A 26,949-nucleotide genomic window follows, 5' to 3' on the forward strand; every position below is an offset into this window, starting at 1 on the left:
GTACGAGACTAACTGTGTCTGTTAGCTAGGTCACATTTAAATTTAAAGTTGATACATAGGAAACTAAAAGCAAAATGTGAATTGCTCTAATTTTTTTTTTTTTTCGTCGTTACTAGGCTAACTGGGATTCCATTTATTGTATTGATAGCCTCATGGGTAAACAAAACCACACGAGAATAGAGAATAAGAGATACATAAGACCGAAAAAAAAATCCAAATCACAATCATTACCCCAACCACTCCATATTCTATCCATATATCAAAATTTAGCATACAACAAAATATATACATATATCAATACAAATCATATGACCATAGTTATACAATTATTTCATCAGATTATTGAATACTAAAATTCAGAGCTCTATTTCTGTTGTTTTTCGATGCTGCTTTTATAATGTTTGGTTGTTTGTAAAATGTTTGACATGTTTCGGATGTTCCTTCAGAGCTGAAGATAATCTAGTTCCTAGTCCAAACCTCTCCCTAGAACGTCGGATATTACAGCGGGCAGGACTTGAACCCTGGACCATAGAGACGACCAAATGAGTCTAGTACACGTACCGCAGGACCATATAGTCGCATACTTGAATGTTTATTTTTATCAGTAGTTCCTGAACTTTTCGACCTGGGAGCCTCGAAAATTTCAGACATGGCCGCATGGTTGCTGGCAAAATCAATAGAACCGCACCAATATTGCTGACCAAGAAATTGCAGATCCGGATTGCATTAAGTCTTGGGGCCTCATATGGCATGTGGGCCTTAGGTTATACATAACCGATTTATATGGATGTGAGAATATTAATGCGTCATATAACCATTGAGATAGTCATTATTGACTTCAAGTTGAGAGAGAAATATGACATCTCCATAGATACATTGGATTACTGTTTGTTCTCTCCTGTAATAATTGGAAATAGCTGCGCTCACAAATAACAGGGCAATTTCTATTTATCACACGTCGACAAGTCTTACTGACCCAGTAAATCATTGATATTAGGTCATACAGTGTTACTGTGAGCAAATGAAACGACCCTTGACCTTGACCAAGTCTTTCTACCGTCCCTCATCCCCAAAGTCCAAGCTCATCCCCCCCCCCCAAACCATTGTGCAGCCTTGGTCCTAGATAGATTAAATGGCCAGAAAAATGGCTAATTCTATTTGTCTGTTCCTCCAACGTTTTAACGTCCTGGGCGGACGATTTTAGGGGTTGGAGGATTAGGCGGGCACGTGACTTGAATAGACTAATGGCAGACCGGAAGTAGTAAAACAGTACAGCGCAATTCTCTGGGGCATATACAAAGTGATAATACAACTTGGCCGGCACGTTTTGAACGGGGGGTCAGTGTATCGTAATAATGTCTCGGACATTGTCAGACAATATTGTCTCTACTAAAACGTCTTACCAATATCTAAGATAGTTCTATAATTAGATTTGTAAGTCGGAGCTTGAAGCAGGCACAAAGGGACTTAGATTTGTCATATACTATGTTGTTGTTTTTTTCTCTTTTATCCTTCATGAAAACATCTTTAGTTGTATATCAAATTAATACTTTTAATCAGGACCGGATTCACCAGTAGGCAATGCAAGCTACAGCTTAGTCCCCCCCCCCTCTCCGATAAACATTTTGCACAGGCGTATAATATCTGGACATAAAAAGACCCTCCAATGGGAAATAGCCCATATTTTAAATAGGCTTGTGCCTTTTGCAGTATAAATGAGTGGAACTACGGCATTGCTATTAATCCTATACTCTTAAGCGAGCAATTCCTGTATGTATGTATATATATATATATATATATATATATATATATATATATATATATATATATATATATATATATATATATATATATATATATATATATATATATATATATATAAATTTTATTTCAAAAACGGCTCTAACGATTTTTTTTTAAATTTCAAGGTATGTGCATATTAGTGAGAAAAAAATTCTCAACTCATTGGCCACATCGAGAAAACTCGAGGTCGACCGTTATATCGGTTTGAAAATGCCTCATTATCGAAAAATTTATTTTGGCTAGAATGTTTTATGAATGAAAATTTTCCATGACGTAAACGGGAAAAACGCTGCTTACGTCACTAGGCTTACCGCAGTACACCAAAATATTTCTTTGCAAACAATAACGAGTTTTAAAGGATCAATAGACCTAATTAAACATTTGCGCACCATCTTACTGTAGATTGATTTATTATAGAACTATGAAAGAAAAGTAATGAAATTAAATGTGCCGTTATATGATTAGTTATTGTGTTCTAAGTGCTTAATAAGTTGTTTACACTTTAATTGTGTAGAGCGGTGTATATACCTTTTACTTTGTTGTTTATTTTACTGGTGACCTCCAGCTCTCTCGTTCTGAGGTTGCATGCAACCATGTGCTCTCTTCTGTGTCAGCTAAGTCCAGTTTGCGCCATAAGCTGGTCTTTTAAGGGTTTCGGTGTTACGTCGACCACTTTTTAGCTCACCAAAAAAGACTGCCTTTGGCATGCGTTCGTCTGAGATTCGTCTCCCATACAGGATACTGCTCTGTCCAGCGTAACTGTCGGACTTAAAGAATTCCCTCTATACAAAGGCCGCGGATACACATTTGAGACCAAAAGAAATTTTGCTGCCGAGGACAGACGCAGACGCTAAAAGAAAATCTTAATCGAGCACCGCGGACAATGGTTATGCTTGCCCTGGATGTGGCAAGATATGCAGGTCACAGCTGCAATCCTCATTAATTTTCGGACTCTAAGACAAGCCTTATTATTATTATTATTTTGCTGGTGAATTATTACCATGTGTTCATGCTTCAGTGTCTACCTCTCCTGTACCAAAACAAAGGAAATGGTCATAACACAACTTCTCTACGCCTTACTTGCTCACACTAAACATGATATCCATATAGCGGTCAACCAGTTTGCGTACACTGCAGCCTCTTTTGATTTAACTATAAACCTCGGTAAAAAGCTTGGAGTTAGGGCCAGGAGAGATCTGAATGGATGGATGTGTAAAAGCAGGCCATAGCACCACTAGGATGGATGGATGGCAAAAGCCGGTATGAACTTCCTATAGTCCGACAGTCAGGCTGGGCAGGGCACGTGTCCCGTATGGGTAACGAGCATATTGTTTGGCGTAACAGAGGTGCCCCACGGAAACGTTTCTTTAGAAAACTAATGCCATGATTTAAGTCTAATAAGAAAAAATGCGCCATTTTACTTTGTCACTAAGTGCATGTTTTACCCTATAACGTAGAGAAGTTACATTGCAAAGACTTTCTTTCAAGCCAATAATAGTAAGCCTACAATAGTTTTACTCAAAAGATGGATTGTAAAACTATAAGACGGACGTGAGCTGTAGTTTGTCTAGACTATAGGAGGACTTAAAAGACTTTAAATTTAATCGACATGTACAATTAGGCCTACAATTAGAACTAACAGAACACTAAAACAACTCTTCAGATTAGTAGTCTTTATCCGATCGCTCATTTTCGTAATTACAAGAATATTCCCAAAATGACTTCGGGTATATAACCTTCCGAAATTATTTAACAGAGCGAGGTTCGGCCACCTGGTACAAAAATATTCTCAAAATGACTTCGGGTATATATCCTTTCTTGACAAATTATTCACCCGAGCGAGGCTTGGTCACCTGATATTGTAAGCTAATGCTAGTAACATTTTGTGTTACTATTTGAAGGCAGGCCAAAAAATAATTGGGGAATGATACCACAGTTAAGCGTCATGTTGTTTAGCGGCCACCTAGAGGGGAAAAGCCGCTATTTTTGTGTGTGTGTGTAGTCTGTCTGTCTTTCCGTCCGTCCATCTGTCTATACTGTTTAGATCTAAAATAAAAAATAAAGTTAATCTAAATTTGATATCAATAAATTTTCGTGATCGTTCTTTTAACTTCTTCCCATTTTTTGGATAAAGTTGAAACTTTGCTCAACTATTCAATGTCCCTAACAAAGCATAAACCGATTAAAAAACAGTTAATTAGTGATAATCTATTAATTTAATACGATATAGAAAAGTCAGATACGTCGTACAGTATTGAGAGTTATGGCTGCAAATTTGCGTTTATTTCCCTTGTATACGCCTTTTTCTAAAAAAATTTTTATTTATATTTTGCTTCTTCGTTATATTTTCCAAACATTTTAAGGAAATGTTTTTTTGTTCTTTTCAAGAATAATGTCTTATAAATATTTTATTGGTATTTAGAAGTTTTCTCTTATACAAGGCACTAACAAATTTTAAAAAGTTGTTATTTTGGAACACGCTTACCAAGAGGCTAAGCGCGCTTGAAATTGGATTGGCTTGGCTACCTATGAAGGGGGCCCGAGGTACGACACCCGACTCGGGAAGAGTTGTGTTTACTGAGCGCCTAAAGGCAGCACGGAAAAACCTTCTCCTAGATACCCCTTCCCCCCCTCAAAACTGGTCCACAACTGAGATTGGACCAAAGCGCTCTGAGCATAAGGCATGAAGGTAGCGCTATATAAAAGCCATAATTTATTTATTTATTATAAAAAAAAGAAAGAATGCAATTAGTATGTATATGTCTACAATTTATATTTTCCCACACCATTTAAAAAACTGTTTCACCTCATATAAATGTAATGCTGCAGGCGTTGGTAAACCTCCCTAAAGCATTTAACGAAAGAGAAAAATTTCTTCCTTTAGGCCTGGAACAAGAGCTTGGCCCTTTACAAAATCATCCATTTGATCAGCGGTTCTCAACCTTTTAAGCTCGGCGACCCCTTTTTAGAATCTCCCACTCGGCCGCGACCCCGCCTCCCCCCCCACACACACACACAGCAAAAGAAGTATAGACAAAAACAATCCATATTTTCGATGGTCTTAGGCGACGCTTGGCAAATCGTCAATCGACCCCAAAGGGGGTCGCGACCCCACAGGTTGAGAACCCCTGCATTAGATGATCCTTCATTGACATCAGTCAGGCCAGTAAACAGTATGAATATTAGCGGTGTAAATATTCTAGAGCAGTGTAATGTTTACACATTCATAGCTAAATGATATGATAATAAAAGAGAAGGTAAGCTACACCTGTGATGGCCTTCATCCAATAATTGTTTGTGTCACTATAAATAGTGTCTGTTAATACTTAAATAGTTTAAAAAACAGTAAACATATAAATCTATTATTTAAAATGTTATTATTATTTCATTGTAATATTTTAATTTTGTTTTCTAAAAATATATTTAATTACATCGATTTAAAAAAAAATTAGGATCAAAAACGTGACAGTCAAGTCTCATCATCATCATCATCATCATCATTCCTTTGAGTTCCTCATGGAACATAGGGCCTCGACATAAACACGCCACTCTCCACGGTCTCTTGCTAGCTTTTTGATGGTGTCCCAGCTCTTCCCGGTCTTCTCTGCTTCTTCAAGTACACTGCCTCGCCATGTTCTTTTTGGTCTTCCTCTGCGTCTTGTTCCATGGGGGTTCCACTCTATGGCCTGCCTAGCTCTGTTGCTGGTATCTTTTCTAAGGGTGTGACCAATCCATCTCCACTTCCTCTCTAAGATCTGCACTTCTATATTTTTCTGTCCACTCATCTCCCACAGTTTGGTGTTTTCTACTTTGTCATACCAGTGTATTTTTAGGATATTTCTCAGGCATCTGTTGATGAAGGTCTGTATTTTTTTTGTTGTGGCTTCAGTTGTTCTCCATGTTTCAGAACCATACAGTAGGACAGCCTTGACATTAGAATTAAAGATTCTTAGTTTAGTCTTGTTTGAGATGTAAGGAGATTTCCAGGTTGGTTTTAGCTGTGTAAATGTCTGACGTGCTAGATTTATACGGCGTTTAATGTCTTCATCTGTTCCACCTGATATACTGACTACACTCCCAAGGTATATAAAATTTTCTACTTGGTCTATTGTCTGAGAATCCAATACTATGTCTCCACTTTGTTTATTGTTTACTTTAAGTACTTTAGTTTTTTGGTGGTTTATTTTGAGGCCTACTCTTTTTCCTACTTCGCTTAAAGCTGTGACCTTTTCTTGCATATCCTGTAGTCTGTGTGATAATAGGGCTATGTCATCAGCGAATTCCAGATCTTCCAGCTTTTGTGTGAGAGTCCATTGGATTCCTTTCCCTGCGTTAGAGTAGGCTTCTTTTGTGACCCAATCCAGTACTAGAAGGAACAGGAGTGGTGAAAGAAGACATCCCTGTTTGACTCCTGTTGTGACTGGAAATTCCTCTGACAGCTTGCCACAGTGGGTTACTTGGCAGGTGAAACCATCATAAAGGTTCTTGATTATGGTTATTATTTTATTGGGGATCCCATAATGTCTCATTACAGTCCAGATAGATTCTCTGTCGACACTATCAAAAGCTTTTTCAAAGTCAACAAAAGTTGCATAGAGAGGAGATTGCCATTCGACACATTGTTCTACAATTATCCTGAGTGTAGCTATTTGGTCAGCACAAGATCTCCCTTTTCTAAATCCGGCCTGTTCTTCCAATAGGTGTTCATCACATGCTCCCTTTATTCTGTTTAGTAGGATTCTGCTAAAAATCTTGCTTGGTACTGACAGCAAAGTGATGCCTCGCCATTTCTCACATTGTGATAGATCTCCACTCTTTGGTATTTTAATTAGCAAGCCCTTTTTCCACTCACCCGGAGGTGTTTCTGTTAACCAAATTTTGTTGAATAGTTTGTGCATTTGGTCAACTATTTCACTTCCTCCTTCTTTTAGGACTTCGGGTGGTATGTTGTCAATTCCAGCTGCTTTACCTGTCTTCATTTGTTTGAGTGCATTCCTTATTTCTTCTTTTGTTATTTCTTCCATGTTTATGTCTAGTGTTGGTCCTGCATTTAGATCTGGTGGATTTCGTGGTTTAGGTCTATTGAGCACTTCTTGAAAATATTATTTCCATCTTTCAAGTTGTTCATTTATTGAAGAAAGTAGTTTTCCGTATTTGTTCCGGACTGGAACATTGCAATTAGCCTTTTTGGTACTGAGAAGTTTGGTGATTTTGTATAGTTGTTTTATATCTCCTTTACCTGCTGCTTCTTCTGCCTGTTCTGCCAGATTATTGTAAAATGATCGTTTGTCTTGTCTAAGCATTTTGGTGACTTTCTGTGAAACTGCTTGGTAGTCTTGTTTTGATTGTTGCTTGTGGTTTCTTGTTTTTGCTAGGTTAACTGCCTGTTTAGCGCATTTCCTTTCTTCGATTAATTTCCATGTCTCGTCACTAATCCACTGTTTTTTCTTCTTAGGGTTAAGGCTTAGTACTTCATTGCTTGTTTCAGTAATAATTTCTTTGAAATTTTGCCAAGATTTATCGACGCTTTGTTTGGCCTCATCTAGTTGTAGCACAGCAAATCTATTTTGAAGGGATAGTTGGAATTCCTTTTTAATCTGTGTGTTGTTGAGCTTGTCTAGGTCAAATCTTTTCCTTTTGTTTCTTTCTGTTTTATTGCTGGCCAGCTTCATTTTTAGTTTGGCAACAACTAGGTGGTGGTCTGAGCCAATATCTGCTCCTCTTCTGTTTCGTACATCTAGTAATGTGCTTCTCCAGTTCCGCCGTATGGTAATGTGGTCGATTTGATTCTCTGTTTTATTGTCTGGTCTCAGCTGTCACTCTAAATGTTGTAGTCTGAAATGGTAAGTCTTTATGATGTTTACTTTTTACAAAGCTTATATCGACTCTGTCTGGTAAAAGGCGTGTATACGTTATTTCTCACACATTCATTTTCGGATCAAGCAGAAACTTCGCACAACTATTTATTGACAGAGACAAAACATGAATAAATAAAAAAAAAACTAAAGTCACAAATTAGACAATTATTTACTAGTAATTCATTATTTTGTTCAATAGCAACAGCGGGAAAATCAACTTCAGTTTTAACATATATAACTAAATTTGTTGGGTTTTGTCCCCCTAAATAATTCTTAACGCTATTTCTCCCTCACGCATTCTCCGAGCAAGTAGATAATTTAAACAATTCTTTATTGTACCTAACACAAAAATGAATCGATAAACAAAAAATACTCAATTAGTGAATTAATTATTGGTAATCAATTATTTTGTTTGATATCGAAGAAGGGAAACATTTTACATTGTACATTATTGGTAGATAGAGTTTTAAGGACAGTTCCCTTCACCCTTTTAGATAAGATTCGCTTTTCTTTAAAAATATTTTTTTTTTATATTTTGATTGTTAATCAGTTAACACACAAAGAAAACAAAAAAAAATTGAAATTGTTGTCTCTTTTCCAAAAGTATTTTAAAAAAAAAGGAAACAAGCGATGAGAGCGTTTCTATAGTGACGGTGGGAAAAGGTTAGCGATTGGTTGTGAATAATGTAACATAGGTGGCATTGTCGTCATGTGGTCTCAGTTAGGACAGACGACTCCAGAACGTAAGATTCTAGTGAGTTAGATTTTGTTAAAAAAATATTATTATTAAAGTCTGCTACATTTATTTCATATTATCACAAGTTGATTTTGTCTATATTATAAATAAAGGAATAAAGTTCTATTTAGTTTTGTTTACAAGAAAGTTATTTGACGCTTTAATACTAAAGATATGTTACGCCTGCACCGGTTTAGTAGTGTACCAGAAGTTTGGTGATACAAGTCAATGAGCATCAACATGTGTGCCCATAATGGAATCCAGGTTACTTTGTTAAAAACATTTGAGAAACATCACAACTTTATTTATAGAATGCAGGTCTAAAAGTAAAAAATAGTTACTTCTTGAAGCACAAGAATGCAAGTCTAAAAGTCTACAATAGTTACTTCTTGAAGCACAAGAATGCAGGTCTAAAAGTCTACTAAAATAGTTACTTCTTGAAGCACAAGAATGCAGATCTAAAAGTCTACAAAAGTTACTTCTTGAAGCACAAGGATGCAGGTCTAAAAGTCTACAATAGTTACTTCTTGAAGCACAAGAATGCAGGTCTAAAAGCTTCAATAGTTACTTCTTGAAGCACAAGAATGCAGGTCTAAAAGTCTACAATAGTTACTTCTTGAAGCACAAGAACAACATTAAATTGTTGTTCTTGTGCTTCAAGAAGTAACTATTGTAGACTTTTAGACCTGCATTCTTGTGCTTCAAGAAGTAACTATTGAAGCTTTTAGACCTGCATTCTTGTGCTTCAAGAAGTAACTATTTTTTACTTTTAGACCTGCATTCTATAAATAAAGTTGTGATGTTTCTCAAATGGATAGATTTGAAAATCTTCAATAAAATGTCCACCTTCGACATCCCCTCTCTTGGCAGCAGATAGCGCCCCTCTTGGCAGCAAGTAGCGCCCCTCTTGGCGTGACGCTTCACTCGCAGCTCCAACCACAAACGTTCAATCTACTGGCATCATACAAACGCACATATAATGTGACCTTCAGACAACATACAAAGTCACGCCCAAACTTTAAAATTCCAAATCTGAATCCGCCTCACATGGTATCAAACAATCAGGAATGTTTAATAATTCAAAAATGAACCAACTGACAGAAATGCTACTATAAATGTAGATGCTTTGATGAATGTAGCCAATTTGCTTTCTATACAGCTGTCTAAAAGAGTGATACAAGTTTTAACTATTTTGTTTCATTTTGTAAATACATTTAGTAGACCTCGAGAAATATGTTTCATTTCTATTTCCTTATCAGCTTAGGTAAGTACCTTAAAATAATAGTGTCATTAAAGCACGTAAAGAAATTGTCCAAGGTGAGTTTTAATTTGAAATTAACTTAACATGCAAGAAATGGATAGAAAGTAATTATTAGGGACGTCTGCGCATATAGCAATGCTACAATGTGTTGTTGTACTTGTGTGTGTGTGTGTGTGTTTTGTGGACCAGTGGGGAGAGGGTACCTGTGCTGCCTTTAAAAAAAAATATTTTAAAAAATTATTTCGGCTCTAGTCGGGATTAGGCTTATTCAACTCCTTGATTCACTTCCAAGTAGCATATTATAGTGTTAGACTATGATATTATCTGTTTGGGGACCCCTCAACTCAAGAAAACATTAAGAAACTGGAACAGACACCAAATAGAGCAGTGAGATTCATAAATAATGAAAATTCACACCTTTACTAAAGTCACTAAATTTAGAAACCTTTTCAGGTTAGAAGACTTACAAGTAAAGTAAGAATTATGCATACAACACTAAGCAATAATCTTCAAATACAAAAACAAAATCTAATACAATACTTAGTAAGACACAAAGATAAAGCCACATTCATTGTTCCATATGAGAGGAAATGAGTATGACAAAAAAAGTCAACTATTAAATTTAAAAAATTAAAGGGTTCATGTTCAGAAGAAAAAAAAAGAATAGCCGTTGCAACAGAAACTTGCAAAATCTAAAATATCATGATATCAAATTTTCTTTTTTCTTTTTTTTTTTTAAATTTCTGCGACCTTAACGGGACTGACGTATAGGCCACACAAAACTACTAGCGGGCTTTTCCCATTTCAGGGGCCTCTAAAAATTTTATATGCCCAACCTGTGATCGCAGCTGTGTATCAAGGATTGGCCTCTTTAGTCACACAAGAAGTTGCAAAGGGAAAAGATCGTCTCACGAGACGTAAAATGCCACAGAAAAAAAAAAAAATTAAAATAAAATCAAACGTGTAGACACAAGATTCTTATTTCGTAGATAAGAAGTGACATGGTTCTAGTATTCATAATTTCGTCATTCTAATATTATTAATGACAATGTCTTCGATTCCGACGGTTAAGGATGACTGCACTGTTTGATATGACTAAAACATAAAGTATCCATTTATTTTTGGCTTGTTGTTTCACGAGTTTAGGATGTTCCTCCAGAAACGAGGACTTATACGTTAAGAATACCTTTGTAATAATACTGTGATAATAATAATAATAATAATTTTATTTATAAAGCGCTGTTAACAAACAAAATGTAGGCTCATGGCGCTGTAACAACATTACAAACAAAAACACGAGAGATTAAATGACAGTTAATCTAAAAAAGTTTTAAACAGATAGGTCTTAATGTTCTTCTTAAAAGTGGTGTAGCATGTTGTCTGTCTGAGATCAATGGGGAGTGAGTTCCAAACCTTTGGTCCGTGAACTGAAAAAGCACGCAGACCGTAGCTTTTGAGGGAGAAACGTGGCACTACTAAAAGCGTTGAGTCCATTGATGGACAGGCCTCTCTGGGGGGCAAATGGAGTAATCAGTTCGCTAAGGTACAAGGGCATCTCATTGTTATATATACACTGATGACAAAGTATGGCGACCTTGTAATCGATTCTCGCTTTCACGGGAAGCCAATGGAGCGTGCGCAAGAGCGTAGTAGCAGAATCTTGTCTAGTTTTTTTAAGGACTATTCGAGCGGCGTTGTTCTGTATACGTTGCAGCTTGGCTGATTTGTGATCATGAAGAATGGCGCAGTGGCTGAGTGGTAAACCACTAGGCCTTCGAACCGGTAGGTCCTGGGTTTCGTGTCCACCCAGCTCGAATGGGTACCTGACAATAGTTGGAGAAAAATAAAGGCGGTTGGTCGTTGTGCTGGCCACATGATACCCTCATTACATCATCTGACCCATACTTTACTTCACTGATTTTTAAAGGATCATGAATAAGCATGAGTGAATTCCCTCTACATAAACTAATCTCTTAGTCTGTTAGACATTTGACGCACAACACGTGACCCATTATAAAGCAATTATAAAAAAAAAACATAATAGCTGCCAAATATATTCTGTAGAAGAAAAAAAAAAAGCAATTGTTAAAACTGAAAAGTTGTTTTTCTTATTGTATTTTCTCAGGTTGTGTTCTTTCCTTTCCGTTGGAAGAGTGTGACATGAAGAAACTTCACTTAAGGTTTGTCGTGGACTGCCGAGATGATATTGAAGAACAAATGAGCATATTTAATCAAACACAACAGTTTTTTATTACTTATAGAGGCTGGAGTATCCCAGAATTCACTTTAATGACTTATTCACAGGAAGGCATCTATCAGATACAAAATGTGACAGATGTTGAGAAACTAAACAATACATGTCCTGACAATATTTCACAAGAGTTCATTGGCAATCAGTCACTGGCATGGGATGAGAATGAAGATAGGAGTGAGTCACATTCAAACATTATTCGAATAACTGTGATGATGCTTCCCTATTTTATAGATTGTGATAAACTGGATAGAGCTTTAAAAAACTATTTAAAAATGAACAAATATTATTTTTTCATTATATTTAAAAAGCGTGCAAGCTCTTTTCTCCCAGACTGTTTCATCAGAAATTATTTGCTGTATTTAACAGCTTTTCGTGAATTTAACAGCCAAGTATTTTATTCCAGACTATGTCAAAGTGAATGCGAACCACAAGCTGATAGGTTTTGGATTGGAAAATTTCTAATATCGTCATACGATAAATCAGAAAGTTCAACAATGTCCAGCAATGATGCTCGCCAGTACTGTGCAGGGAAAAAGAAAGCCTATTTGATTTCTTTGGAAACTTATGAGGAACTCGAATTCATTTTCAAAAAATTTGGACAAAAAGGATTTGCCTTACATGTAGGACTCAGTGTAGAAACTGAAGGCACGCCACAGTGGGCATCGTCGAACCCGTTCACATTAAGATACAATTACTCTCCGAAATATTCGTATGTAGAAAAGCGTAACAAAATTAAGAAAAGTCAGTGGAAAAAAAAATATAATCTACCAAATCTTTATGATTTTATGGGCGATCCCGATATTTATTTTAGGATAAAGTATAATAATTATTATGAAACGATATATTATGATTATGAAATAGAAAAAATACCGCATCTAAAGAAATGTTTTTTTATAACTCACGTCAGTGACAAAATTCTACACGCAAGCCTTAATACCACTGGCGTTTTTCATATTATTAATGAAGATTGTGATAGAAAGATCGAGAACTCACTGGCTTTATGCGAATGCCATTTCAGTATTTCTATTAATCAAATTTCACTGGAAACGCGAGAAACGGAAGACACTTTTGTAAAAGAAAATTATATTTCAGATTTTCGTGCAATGATAAGTTCACAAATCAACTCTTTTCAATTGATCAACTGTCATCATCCCATGAATTCCTCTAATCATAGTGAAGCACAAAAAGTATGCAGCAAATACGTACCTCACATTGTCCAACTTTACCCGAACGTAACTAGTGATTGGCTAAACATGCTTTTGAAAGCAGAAAATGGCCTAAATAGTATACGAACAGTTAACATCTCCAGCTGTACGTTTAGAAGCCAATCTCAAAAACAACATAATTGTCTTAAAAACATAAGCTCCTGCAAACACTGCTTGGGTGACAGGGATACAAGTGTCCAGCGACCAACATCAATAAAAGCAAATTTAAACACCTTTAATTGTGAATCTGGTGGGATCGCATTTCAGTGTATTAAATTTGCAACACGTTCACTAAATTGTAAAGCCAATTCTCATTTACAGCAATGTGAGCGCTTTACATGTCCTCCTAATTTCGTAAAATGTTATAACTCTTTCTGCATTCAACCTGACATGATAAATGACAATGTCAAAGATTGTCCTCATGGAGAAGATGAAATAGTCCTGCCAAAAAACGACACCGTGCAATGTTTTGGGAATGTCACAGCCTATGTAAAAGATCTTTGTCTTAGCAATCTTTATCCCCATAAAATACCAAGTAAACAATATCATTGCTCCACTGCTTGTCCCGAGAATTATACTTGCTTTTCGAACAGACGATTAGTTAACAGCACAATGTCAATAGACATTTACACATTTCGTTTCCCAGTCTATGTCAGTTCTGACTTGTATTTCTCAGAAATGATTTCAGCTTATTTTCCAATTCTACATACCGTTTCTATTTCTGTTCAAAACTGTAAAATAGATAATTTCGACTCGACGTTTAAAAATTGGAGGCTTTCAAATCTACAGGAATTAGATTTAAGTTTCAATGACTTTAAAAGTAGTAACGATATGAGCTTGTTTCACGATATGATCAAATTAACTTTTTTAAATCTTTCAAATAATCCAAGGCTGGGAATAAATCAAAATTTCACATTTCCAGAAAGTTTGGAAACCCTCGATCTCTCTCACACTTTATTTAAGTCCATTAGAGTGAATATGTTTCTTAATTTAAAACGACTAAAATATCTAGATTTAAGCAGCACAAGAGTTGTAACATTTAGAGACTTGGGAATACCGAAGTTTTACAAGCTAGACACCTTGTATTTGAAAAATGTCACAATCTCTCAAATACGCAAAGATTTTTTTAAAGGGCTGACCATTCGGACTGGATTGTGGACGAGTGACTTTACATTATGTTGTCCTCAAATTTTAAATGCAAATATATCTGTGGACAAATGCCATGGACCCGCTGACGCCATCTCCTCGTGCAATCATCTCATTGGGGACGTGTTTAAGAGATTGGTCATTTGGATTGTCGGTATCATAACAATAGTAGGTAACGGGATCGTATTAATCTACAGATTCGTGTGGAATCGAGAGGTATTTAAGAAAGCTTATGGTCTTTTTGTCACAGGTCTTGCATTTTCGGATTTCGTTATGGGGATATATTTGATGATTATTGCAAGCGTTGACATTGACTATAAAGATATGTATGTCTTGGAAGAGAAACACTGGAGAAATGGGACGTTGTGTCAGATCTCTGGGTTTTTATCAACTCTCTCCAGCGAAACATCAACTTTCTTTATTTGTTTGATCACTTTAGATCGTTACTTGAGCATCAATTATCCGTTTGGTGAATATAAATTAACAAAAACGTGGACTCGTATACTATTTATATTAGCTTGGTCAGTGGGCATTGTCCTGGCAGCTGTTCCTTTAGTCATTTCAAGTTGGAAAATTTATTCCACTAACGGTCTGTGTTTGGCTCTTCCTTTTAGTTCTATTCGTTTCAGCGGCTGGGAGTTTACGTTTGTCGTTTATGTTGGAGTTAATTTTGTTTTATTTTTACTTATCGCCTTTGGTCAAGTGGCCATCTTTGTCAACATAACTCGCAGAAAGCAGTCTATGCCGAGCTTAAAAAAATGTCCCAAAAGAAGATTAGAAGATTTAGCTGTTGCCAGGAAGCTTGCTTTTGTTGCTATGTCTGATTTTCTGTGCTGGTTCCCTATCGGAATAATTGGAATCTTTTCAATGAAAGGACACACATTTGACCGCGATGTTTACGCTTGGTTTGCGGTGTTTGTCTTACCCATAAATTCAGCGTTAAATCCCGTCATCTATACCATCCCTACTGTATATGCCAAATGTAAACCCAAACAGCAAAATAGTACAGAAACAAATTCAAGTCAATTATGATTATCGATACTATACAGCAGTCCCACCCACTATTTGTATTAATAAAGTCGACTCATCTTTTCTTCTTAGAAAAGGTAAATGCAAGGGAGGGATGGGGTTGATATATTGCTAGGATGAGTTGTCGAATCAAAGATCGCATGTTTCATGCCCTGGCCAAGACGCACATTATTTCGCTATATTACACTCAATAGTTTATGTCATTAAAAATTGTGTTCATTTACGCATCTACTATTGCTTCTTCACTTTTTATTCAAGAATGTTTTGACCAGCATTTGTAATTAGATAACTACCTACAAATAAATTATTCAGATAACAACTTTAATGCATTGTATAGGTATAAGTTATAACATTATTATTTGTATACGCATTTATGTATAATATATGGTGTGAAGCAGACTTGAATACGTGTCTAGACAAACGGGACAGTGTGATGGCATGTTCTCCGTCAGGTATACAAGGATCGTCACCGTTAACTCGAAGTCGCTGTTTAGTGCAGCCTGGATTGAGAGTAGGGCGGTATTTCAGGAATTAGTCCCCGGTAGTGGAAGACTTTCTTGAGTAGCTGTGTGTGGAAGCCGATGACTAGTGTAACGGATGCATGTGTAATAATATGTACTTGAAGTATTTCTAACAATCTTGCTAGTACTAGATGCGTGCGTACCTTGTAGGATGGGAGGAATTCCAGCTCCCGTTGCCTCTTCGTGGCCCTCCGGAGGAAACGTCCGCCAAGGGAGTCGGATAGGCCAAGTACGGTAGCACACATAGCTCTCAGTGGGCTACCACACGTATTGTTTACCCTGAAACTATTTCTCGGCCGCAAGGTGTGGAAAAGGTCGTTAAAGGAGACGATTGGGCCTATTGAGACGTAAACTAAAGCCACCCAAGGGCCCGGCCAAGGGGTTCCTAAGTCCCTTGCACTTGCCGGTATTGAAAGGGCTCCGGCTAACATTATCCACAAGCTGTTCTTTAAAAATACAGTTTTTCGGTGGACACCCACATGGATTATGTGCTACAGAAACGGAATAAGGGGGGGGGGGGTTTCCTCCGTGTGCTCGGCCTTCGGACACACTTCTCACCCAAGCATCTAGGTATATGAGCCATCGGTAGTAAGGAAGTAAAGTTTACGTCTGGTTGGAGCCTTATCAGATCAAACAGTTGTACAGGCAGGTGAATGGATGGGACCTTTCGCTAGTCTAGAGCTACCTCAGCTCAACTTTTAGGTAAATAAATCATATGTTGAGCCTGCTGAGAGCTTAGTGATAAAATCAAAATATTTGTCTGTAGATGAATGTCTCAATTATTCATTTGTCTATCACTTCTTCTCCAAATTATTAACACGTAAACAAGATTGTTATAAGATAATGACCTTCACCTTCACCCATCCCTTAGTCCGTTTGTTATGTCAGAGGCCAAACAGGCCAACTAAGCCAACATTTTATTGCCAGATATTCATTCACTTCAAGTCAAATGTTTAAACAAAACCCAAGAAACATGTAGTAAAGGTAAAATTCCTAAACCACTGAACTGGTTCAATTTCTATGTGGCTACAACAATGATAAAACATGTTGAAAACATATTGACTTTGTTGCTGTTGTTGTTGCAATCCTTAGCCTCATATTAACCTTACCGCCTCTGTTAAATTCTCACGCGTCTAGCATTGTCCAAGCTGTCTAATGACCTCTGGTCAATATTTAATAGCGTTGAAACATTTCGTTCAGAAAGATCCAACTGTTTAATGTGCTTTGCCGTGATTTAAGCGTTGTTTTTTTTTTTATTTCGCTGACATATATTTATATACATAAAACATTAGAAAAAAAAACACCATTTAAAATGCTTGACCCAATGACCTCTTAAACGGGACTTTTTCACATAAGAGTTAATCATAATATTCTGCTCCTTGTTTATGATAAAATATAGAGAGTAAGAATTAAAGAAGAAAAAAAACAATATGAAGAAATGTGGTAGCGATAGAATGGTACAGAAAATAAAGGTAAGGAATTTAAAAAAAATGAGATTTTAAATTAAATAGAGAAAATAGCTATGTCAAGGACGGCATATTAAAATACCACAGTTGCCAACTAAAAATAATAAAACTCACTTTGTGTGTTACCATCATGTCAGTTTCACTCTATTCTAAAGTCCATAAGTGATAGGCCTATATGCAGGGAATATTTTCTTTATTGTTGCAGTCCGCAATAACGTCCCCTTTTTTGGTGTTTATAATTAAGTAGGTCACAGTCATTTAATCTTTATCTTTTACCAACGCTGTTCTCATTTCTTAAGTAATTAGAAAAACACATTAAAATACAGTAAGAAACACGAAAAGTGGTTTGGAATAATGTGGTGTTGATAAATGAAACTAGAGATGGGAAACGAACCGAACCCGAACCGAACGAACCGTACTCGAACCTCACTTATGACCGAACCGAACCGAACCCGAACTTTGAAACTGATTGGTGCGAACCGAACCGAATAAACCCTCCATATCTTAAGCGAACTAATTTTGCAATTTGTACATCCTTTTTTTAATTTTTGGTTTAAAAAATTTTTACAAAATTACTTAAATATTTAAATTCTAATGATTCCATTATACTTTGAAAACTTGGGAGGGGGGGGGGGGGTATTTTGAAAACTTAAAAAAGAAAAAAAAAAAGCGGCGCGCTGGGGTTCCCGTGGGTTTTTCCGTATGTGCCGACTCCCTCCCTGGCCTTGAATTTTCGCGGGCTGTTTGCAATATTGTTTTGAGTTGAATAGGCGCCCTCTTATTAGATCTAGATGTAGACTCTAGTTCCTAGTTAGTAGAAAGTCAACATTAAAATATTGTCACTTTTATTTGAGATGGCTGTTAGTTGAGAGTAGAATATTTTTTGCTGATTAAAGAGTGTAGATATAAATCTACAATAAGTTCATTTGTGTTCTAGTTTAAAATAAATTTTAATCACCTTCTATTAAGTGAATTATTTTTACAGAATTGTGAAGTATTCCATATTGGAATATTATCAGTGGCGTAGCAAGGGTGGGGGAGGAGGGGGAGAAATGGAAAATCTCCCCGGGCCCCCACTTGAGTGGGGCCCCAAATGAGAGTTTTTTACAATATTCAATATACAGAAAGAGTTAACACACAAAGAAAAACAAAAAGAAATTGGAATTGTTGTCTAAAAGTTTTTTTTAAAAAAAAAAGGAAACAAGGCGTTTCTATAGTGACGGTGGAAAGAGGTTAGCGATTGATTGTGAATAATGCAACATAGGTGGCGTTGTCATCATGTGGTCTTAGTTAGGGGAGACGACTCCAGAACGTGAGACTGTAGTGAGTTAGATTTTGTTAAAAAAAATATTATTACTAAAGTCTGCTACATTTATTTCATTCTATCACAAGTTGATTTTGTCTAAATGATAAATAAAGGAATAAAAAAGTTATATTTAGTTTTGTTTACAAGAAAGTTATTTGACGCTTTAATACTTCAGATATATTACGTATGAACCGGTATAATAGTGTACCAGCAGTTTGGTGATACAAGTCAATGAGCGTCAACATGTGTGTCCATAATGGAGTCCAGGCTACTTTGTTAAAAGCATTTGAGAATCATCACATGCTTTATTTATAGAATGCAGGTCTAAAAGTCTACAATAGTTACTTCTTGAAGCACAAGAATGCAGGTCTAAAAGTCAACAATAGTTACTTCTTGAAGCACAAGAATGCATGTCTAAAAGTCAACAATAGTTACTTCTTGAAGCACAAGAATGCAGGTCTAAAAGTCTACAATAGTTACTTTTTGAAACACAAGAATGCAGGTCTAAAAGTCAACAATAGTTACTTCTTGAAGCACAAGAATGCAGGTCTAAAAGTCTACAATAGTTACTTTTTGAAACACAAGAACAACAATTTAAAACTACTGTCATACAAAATAGTAGCTGATAAACATAATTTTGCAATCCGCCCGAAGTTCTTTTACTTCATATAAAATAAGGTGTTTGGTTTTACCAACGTTTATAGGACACACGGATTGATGTATTTTCATGCTACCTCAGCGATTTTCTAGCATCTGGAGAAATGTAAGCTTTGCTACCGAGATAAATAAAAAACTGAACAACTGAATTCCTTGAGCCTTAGTTCATACAAAAACATCGTTGCTAAATGATGTCGACCAATGGTGGGGTGATTTCTGCAAAATAATGTTCGCAACATAAATATTACTTCTGAAAGTTAAAAACGAAACATTAAAAAGCTTAAACCGACCTTTTTAAAAAAAACGACAGCGAATTTAGTAAAAAAAAAATAAATTTATTAAATTATTAAATTTATTTTAATTAAAAGACAAGCTAATTTCATTATAGTGATATTGATAGTTTGAAATGAACATTAATGGATAGATTTGAAAATCTTTAATAAAATGTCCGACTTCGACATCCCCTCTCTTGGCAGCACGTAGCGCCCCTCTTGGGGTGACGCTTCACTCGCAGCTCCAACCACAAACTTCCAATCTACTGGCATCATACAAACGCACATATAATGTGACCTTCAGACAACATTCAAAGTCACGCCCAAGCTTACAAATTCCAAATCTGAATCCGCCTCACATGGTATCAAGCAATGAGGAATGTTTAATAATTCAAAGATGAACCAACTGACAGAAATGTTACTATAAATGTAGATGCACTGTTGAATGTAACCAGTTTGCTTTCTAAACAGCTGGCTATAAGAGTATTACAAGCTTGAATTTTTATTTTTTTAAAATTTTGTAAATACATTTTTTAGACCTCGAGAAATATGTCTCATTTATATTTCCTTATCAGCGTAGGTAAGTACCTTAAAATAATAGTGTTATTAAAGCACGTGAAAAAAATGACCAAGTATGAGTTTTAGTATATATATATATATATATTATAGTTTTTATATAGCGCTACTTTCGTGCTTATAGCATGCTCAGAGTGCTTTTGGTCCAATCTCATTTGTGGACCGGTGGGGGTGGGGGGGGGGAGGGGCGCTCAGTAAACACAACTCTGCCCGAGTCGGGTGTCGAACCTCGAGCCCCCTTCTAGGTAGCCAAGACAAGCCAAGTTCAAGCGCACTTGGCCTCTCGACCACGTATGAAATTAACATGTCAGAAATGAACAGAAAGTAATTATTAGTGACTTCTGCGCTTAAAGCAATGCTCCAATGTGTTGTTGTACTTGTGTGTGTATGTTTTGTGGACTAGTTGGAAGGGGGGGGGAAGGGCGGAGGTAACTGTGCTGCCTTTAAAAATGTAATTTAAAAAAACAAAGTATTTCGGCTCAAGTCGAGATTTGGTTTATTCAACTCCTTGATTCAACTCCTTGATTCAACTCCTTGATTCAACTCCTTGATTCAACTCCTTGATTCAACTCCTTGATTCAACTCCTTGATTCAACTTCTTGATTCAACTCCAAGTAGCATTTTCTAGTGTTAGACTATTATGTTATCCCTGGACTATCTCTCCAAGTTATCGTCGTTACAATACTGAGTCAGATAAAAGCATTAGCCAATATAAAACCCAAAAGACAATATATACTACGGAACAAATGCAACCACACAGAACTACACCAAGGTGCATTAAACTTTCAACAAACATTCTGTTCAGAATAAGAGATAAACCAACCAGTTGATGACCTCTGAAATGAAAATTTCAATAAAATCTATATTAAAAACATTATAGAAAATCATATACGGACTAGATGTTATTAAACAAAATAAATAAATGCTGGCTTAATGATAAATTCCAATTAATGACAATGTCTTCGATTCAGACGGTTAAGGATGGGTGCAGTGTTTCATATCACTAAAATAAACATAAAGTATCCATTTATTTTTGGCTTGCTTGTTTCACGAATTTAGGATGTTCCTCCTGAAACAAGGACTTATAGGTCAAGAAAACCTTTGTAATTATACTGTGATCATGAAGAGTGGCGCGGTGGCTGAGTGGTAAACCACTAGGCCTTTGAACCGGTATGTCCCGGGTTCAGTGTCCACTCAGCTCTAATGGGTACCTGACAATGGTTGGAGAAAAAATAAAGGCGGTTGGTCGTTGTGCTGGCTACATGACACCCTCATTACATCATCTGACCCATACTTTACTTCACTGATTTTTAGTGATCATGAACAAACATGAGTGAATTCCCTTTACATGTACGTATCCCTTTGACGCACAACACGTGACCCATTATAAAGCAATTATAAAAAAAAACATAATAGCTGCCAAATATATTCTGTAGAAGAAAAAAAAAGCTATTGTTAAAACTGAAAAGTTGTTTTTCTAATTGTATTTTCTCAGGTTGTGTTCTTTCCTTTCCGTTGGAAGAGTGTGACATGAAGAAACTTCACTTAAGGTTTGTCGTGGACTGCCGAGATGATATTGAAGAACAAATGAGCATATTTAATCAAACACAACAGTTTTTTATTACTTATAGAAGCTGGAGTATCCCAGAATTCACTTTAATGACTTATTCACATGAAGGCATCTATCAGATACAAAATGTGCCAGATGTTGAGAAACTGAACCAAACATGTCCTGACAATTTGACACTAGAGTTCATTGGCAATCAGTCACTGGCATGGGATGAGACTGAAGATAGGAGTGAGTCACATTCAAACATTATTCGAATAACTGTGATGATGCTCTCTTATTCTATTGATTGTGATAAACTGAATAGCACTATGAACAACTATTTAAAAATTAGCCAATATTATTTTTTCATTATATCCAATGGATCATTCTCTTTTTTCACTAACTGTCCCGTAGCTTATTCTTTGCTGCCTTTAAAAGGTTTCAATAAATTTAACAGTCAAGTATTTTATTCAAAACTATGCTACAGCAAATGCGATCCACTAGTTGATAGTTTTAAGATAGAAAATTTTTTAATATCATCCTATAATAATTCTGAAAGTTCAACAATGTCCAGCAATGAAGCTGGTCAGTTCTGTGCTGGGAAAAAGGGAGCATATTTGGTTTCTTTGGAAACTTATGACGAACTCGAATTTATTTTTGAAAAATTTGGAAAACAAGGATTTGCCTTACATATATAGGACTCAGTGTACAAACTGAAGGCACGCCACAGTGGGCATCGTCGAACCCGTTCACATTAAAATACAATTACTCTCCGAAATATACGAATATTGAAAAGGTTAACAAAATTATGAAAAAGAGATATCCACAATCTTATATTAGGTTTATTAAAGATTTTCATTACAAGAATTTTAATCCTTATGAAGAGATACATTACGGTTACGAAATAGAAAGAATACATCATCTAAAGAAATGTTTTTTTATTAGTAAGGAAAACAAATATGTCAGTGAAAAAATTCTACACCCTAGCCTCAGTAGCACTGGCGTTTTTCACATTATTAATGAAGATTGTGATACAAAGATTGAGAACTCACTGGCTTTATGTGAATGCCATTTTAGGATTTCTATGAATCAAATTTCAATGGAAACTCGAGAAATGGAAGACACTTTTGTGAAAGAAAATTATATTTCAAAATTTCGTGCAATGATTAGTTTACAAAAAACCTCTTTTCAATTGATCAACTGTCATCATCCCATGAATTATTCTAATCATAGTGAAGCACTAAATGTATGCAGCAAATACGTACCTCACATTGTCCAACTTTACCCGAACGTAACTAGTGATTGGCTAAACATGCTTTTGAAAGCACAAAATGGCCTAAATAGTATACGAACAGTTAAATCTCCAGCTGTACGTTTAGAAGCCAATCTCAAAAACAGCAAAATTGTCTTAAAAACATTAGCTCCTGCAAACACTGCTTGGATGACTGGGATACAAGTGTCCAGCAACCCGCATCAATAAAAGCAAATTTAAAGACATTTAATTGTGAATCTAGTGGGACCGCATATCAGTGTATTAAATTTGCAACAAGTTCAGTAAATTGTAAAGACAATTCTCATTTACAGCAATGTGAGCGCTTTACATGTCCTCCTAATTTTGTAAAATGTTATAACTCTTTCTGCATTCAACCTGACATGATAAATGACAATGTCAAAGATTGTCCTCATGGAGAAGATGAAATAGTCCTGCCAAAAAATGACACTGAGCAATGTTTTGGGAATGTCACAGCCTATGTAAAAGATCTTTGTCTTAGCAATCTTTATCCCCATAAAGTACCAAGTAATCAATATCATTGCTCCTTTGCTTGTCCCGAGAATTATACTTGCTTTTCAAACAGACGATTAGTTCACAGCACAATGTCAATAGACATTTACACATTTCTTTTCCCAGTCTATGTCAGTTCTGACTTGTATTTCTCAGAAATGATTACAGCTTATTTTCCAATTTTAAATACCATTTCAATTTCTGTTCAAAACTGTAAAATAGATAATTTCGACTCGACATTTAAAAACTGGAGACTTTCAAATCTACAGGAATTAGATTTAAGTTACAATGACTTTAAAAGTAGTAACAATATGACTTTGTTTCACGATATGATAACATTAACTTTTTTAAATCTTTCAAATAATCCAAGACTCGGAATAAATCAAAATTTCACATTCCCAGAAAATTTGGAAACCCTCGATCTCTCTCACACTTCATTTAAGTCCATTAGAGTGAATTTGTTTCTTAATTTAAAACGACTAAAATATCTAGATTTAAGCAGCACAAGAGTTGTAACATTTAGAGACTTGGGAATACCGAAGTTTTACACGCTAGACACCTTGTATTTGAAAAATGTCACAATCTCTCAAATACGCAAAGATTTTTTTAAAGGGCTGACCATTCGGACTGGTTTGTGGACAAGTGACTTTACATTATGCTGTCCTCAAATTTTAAATGCAAATATATCTGTGGACAAATGCCATGGACCCGCTGACGCCATCTCCTCGTGCAATCATCTTATAGGGGACGTGTTAAAGAGATTGGTCATTTGGATTGTCGGTATCATAACAATAGTAGGTAACGGGATAGTATTAATCTACAGATTCGTCTGGAATCGTGAAGTATTTAAGAAAGCTTATGGTCTTTTTGTCACAGGTCTTGCATTATCGGATTTCCTTATGGGGATATATTTGATGATTATTGCAAGCGTTGACATTGACTATAAAGATATGTATGTCTTGGAAGAGAAACACTGGAGAAACGGGACGTTGTGTCAGATCTCTGGGTTTTTATCCACTCTCTCCAGCGAAACATCAACTTTCTTTATTTGTTTGATCACTTTAGATCGTTACTTGAGCATCAATTATCCGTTCGGTGAATATAAATTAACAAAAACGTGGACTCGTATACTATTTATATTAGCTTGGTTAGTGGGCATTGTCCTGGCAGCTATTCCTTTAGTCATTTCGAGTTGGAAAATTTATTCTACTAACGGTCTGTGTTTGGCTCTACCTTTTAGTTCTATTCGTTTCAGCGGCTGGGAATTCACGTTTGTCGTTTATGTTGGAGTTAATTTTGTTTTATTTTTACTTATCGCCTTTGGTCAAGTGGCCATCTTTGTCAACATAACTCGAAGAAAGCAGTCTATGCCGAGCTTAAAAAAATGTCCCAAAAGAAGATTAGAAGATTTAGCTGTTGCCAGGAAGCTTGCTTTTGTTGCTATGTCTGATTTTCTGTGCTGGTTCCCTATCGGAATAATTGGAATCTTTTCAATGAAAGGACACACATTTGACAGCGATGTTTACGCTTGGTTTGCGGTGTTTGTCTTACCCATAAATTCAGCGTTAAATCCAGTCATCTATACCATTCCTACTTTATATGCCAAATGTAAACCAAACCAGCAAAATAGTACAGAAACAAATTCAAGTCAATTATGATTATCAATACTATACAGCAGTCTTCCTCATCACTTGTATTAACAGTCGACTCATCCTTTCTTCTTGGCCAAGGTAAATGCAAGGGAGGGATGGGGTTGATATGCTGCTAGTCGAAGTTGTCGAATCAAAGATCGCATGTTTCATGCCCTGGCCAGGACGCACATTATTTCGCTATATTAAACTAAATAGTTTATGTCATTAAAAATTGTGTTCATTAAAGCATCTAATATTGCTTCTTCACCTTTTATTCAAGAATGTTATGACCAGCATTTGTAATTAGATAACTACCTACAAATAAATTATTCAGATAACAATTTAATGCACTGTACTATATGCAGTTAGAACATTATTATTTGTATACGCATTTATGTATAATATATGGTGTGAAGCAGACTTGAATACGTGTGAAGACAAACGCGACTGTGTGATGGCATGTTCTCCGTCAGGCAAACAAGGATCGTCCCCGTTAACTCGAAGTCGTTGTTTAGTGCAGCTAGGATGGAGAGTAAGGCGGTATTTAGGGAATTTGGTCCCCGGTAGTGGAAGACTTTCTTGAGTAGCTGTGTGTGGAAGCCGATCACTAGTGTAACGGATGCATGTGTAATAAGATGTACTTGAAGTATTTCTAACAATCTTGCTAGTACTAGATGCGTGCGTACCTTGTGGGGGTTCCCGGTCACTTCATCCCCGGTCATTTTATCCCCGGTCACTTCATCCCCGGTCATTTCATCCCCTGGTCATTTCATCCCCTGGTCACTTCATCCCCCGGTCACTTCATCCCCCGGTCATTTCATCCCCAATTAAATATTTTATATATAAATATGATTATGTAGAATGCTTTCTTTTTTACATTTTATGACATATTACTAATGCGTTTATAGTGTTTCCTTTTCCACTCTGTATTCTTAATGAGAAATCTAATATTATATGGTAAATCTGGATGTGTACTTATCTATAGCGTAATGATTAAAGGCCAAGGTGTGGTGCAAGTAGTGGAAATCTTTTGATAGATAGAAGTGCGATTAGAATAATTATGACCTTGACGCTGATAACTTATCATCAAAGGCCAAGGTGTGGTGCAAGTAGTGGAAATCTTTTGAGAGATAGAAGTGCGATAACAATAATTATGACCGTGCCGCTGATAACTTATCATCAAAGGCCAAGGTGTGGTGAAAGTACGACCATGTTTCACTTTATTTGATTTTTCAATCGCTCTTTCTTGAAAATGGGCGAGTCATTTTTAGCCTTGTAATAAGGTTTTATTTTTTTCTAATAAAGGCGGACTTCCTTATAAACATTAAAGTTACAAATTGTGTTATAGGACTTATATTTCTATCGATATTTCATTTCTACATGTATATGTAAGTATGTATTTTGTTTATTGATATTCACTTTAGATATCGAAACTGGTGGGCCTCTAGTTATGTGAACATACCCGTCATGATGAGGTTCCTATAGCCTTAAAATTAATTGTTTGAGTGCTTATGGGAAATAATCTTGCATGTATATTTAGGGTGTGATTCTCTCTATCTCTTTCTCTCTATCTCTGTCATTTAAATAAAAAAGGAATACATTAAATATTGCTCATTTAATGCTTTTTAAAATTACAATTTGTTAGATAAAATTATCAGATGATGAAAATATCCGGGGATGAAGTGACCGGGGGATGAAGTGACCAGGGGATGAAATGACCGGGGGATGAAGTGACCGGGGATGAAGTGACCGGGGGATGAAGTGACCAGGGGATGAAATGACCGGGGGATGAAGTGACCGGGGATGAAGTGACCGGGGATGAAGTGACCGGGGATGAAGTGACCGGGGATGAAATGACCGGGGATGAAGTGACCGGGGATGAAGTGACCGGTCACC

General features: G+C 36.2%; 2 protein-coding genes across 3 annotated transcripts in view; one reads left to right on the forward strand and one right to left on the reverse strand.

Annotated features, from left to right (window-relative positions):
- LOC106073270 (uncharacterized) overlaps nt 1-26,949 on the reverse strand; it is a 353,065-nt gene that overhangs the window by 167,569 nt on the left and 158,547 nt on the right. The gene's annotated exons all lie outside the window — the stretch shown is intronic.
- Nucleotides 9,569-15,583, forward strand: LOC106063012 (G-protein coupled receptor GRL101-like). Its single transcript, XM_013221322.2, has 2 exons — nt 9,569-9,661; nt 11,784-15,583. The coding sequence occupies exons 1-2, from the start codon at nt 9,631-9,633 to the stop codon at nt 15,293-15,295; spliced, it is 3,543 nt and encodes a 1,180-aa protein (XP_013076776.2). The 5' UTR covers nt 9,569-9,630; the 3' UTR covers nt 15,296-15,583.

This window comes from Biomphalaria glabrata, chromosome 18 (genome assembly GCF_947242115.1).
Source record: "Biomphalaria glabrata chromosome 18, xgBioGlab47.1, whole genome shotgun sequence".
Taxonomy (NCBI): domain Eukaryota; kingdom Metazoa; phylum Mollusca; class Gastropoda; family Planorbidae; genus Biomphalaria; species Biomphalaria glabrata.

Bases quoted from the DNA above. Each gene is read 5' to 3' on its own strand.
- LOC106063012 (XM_013221322.2), top strand. From the start codon at position 9,631: ATGTTTCATTTCTATTTCCTTATCAGCTTAG. The intron at 9,662-11,783 runs GTAAGTACCTTA...GTATTTTCTCAG, and splicing joins CTATTTCCTTATCAGCTTAG to GTTGTGTTCTTTCCTTTCCG.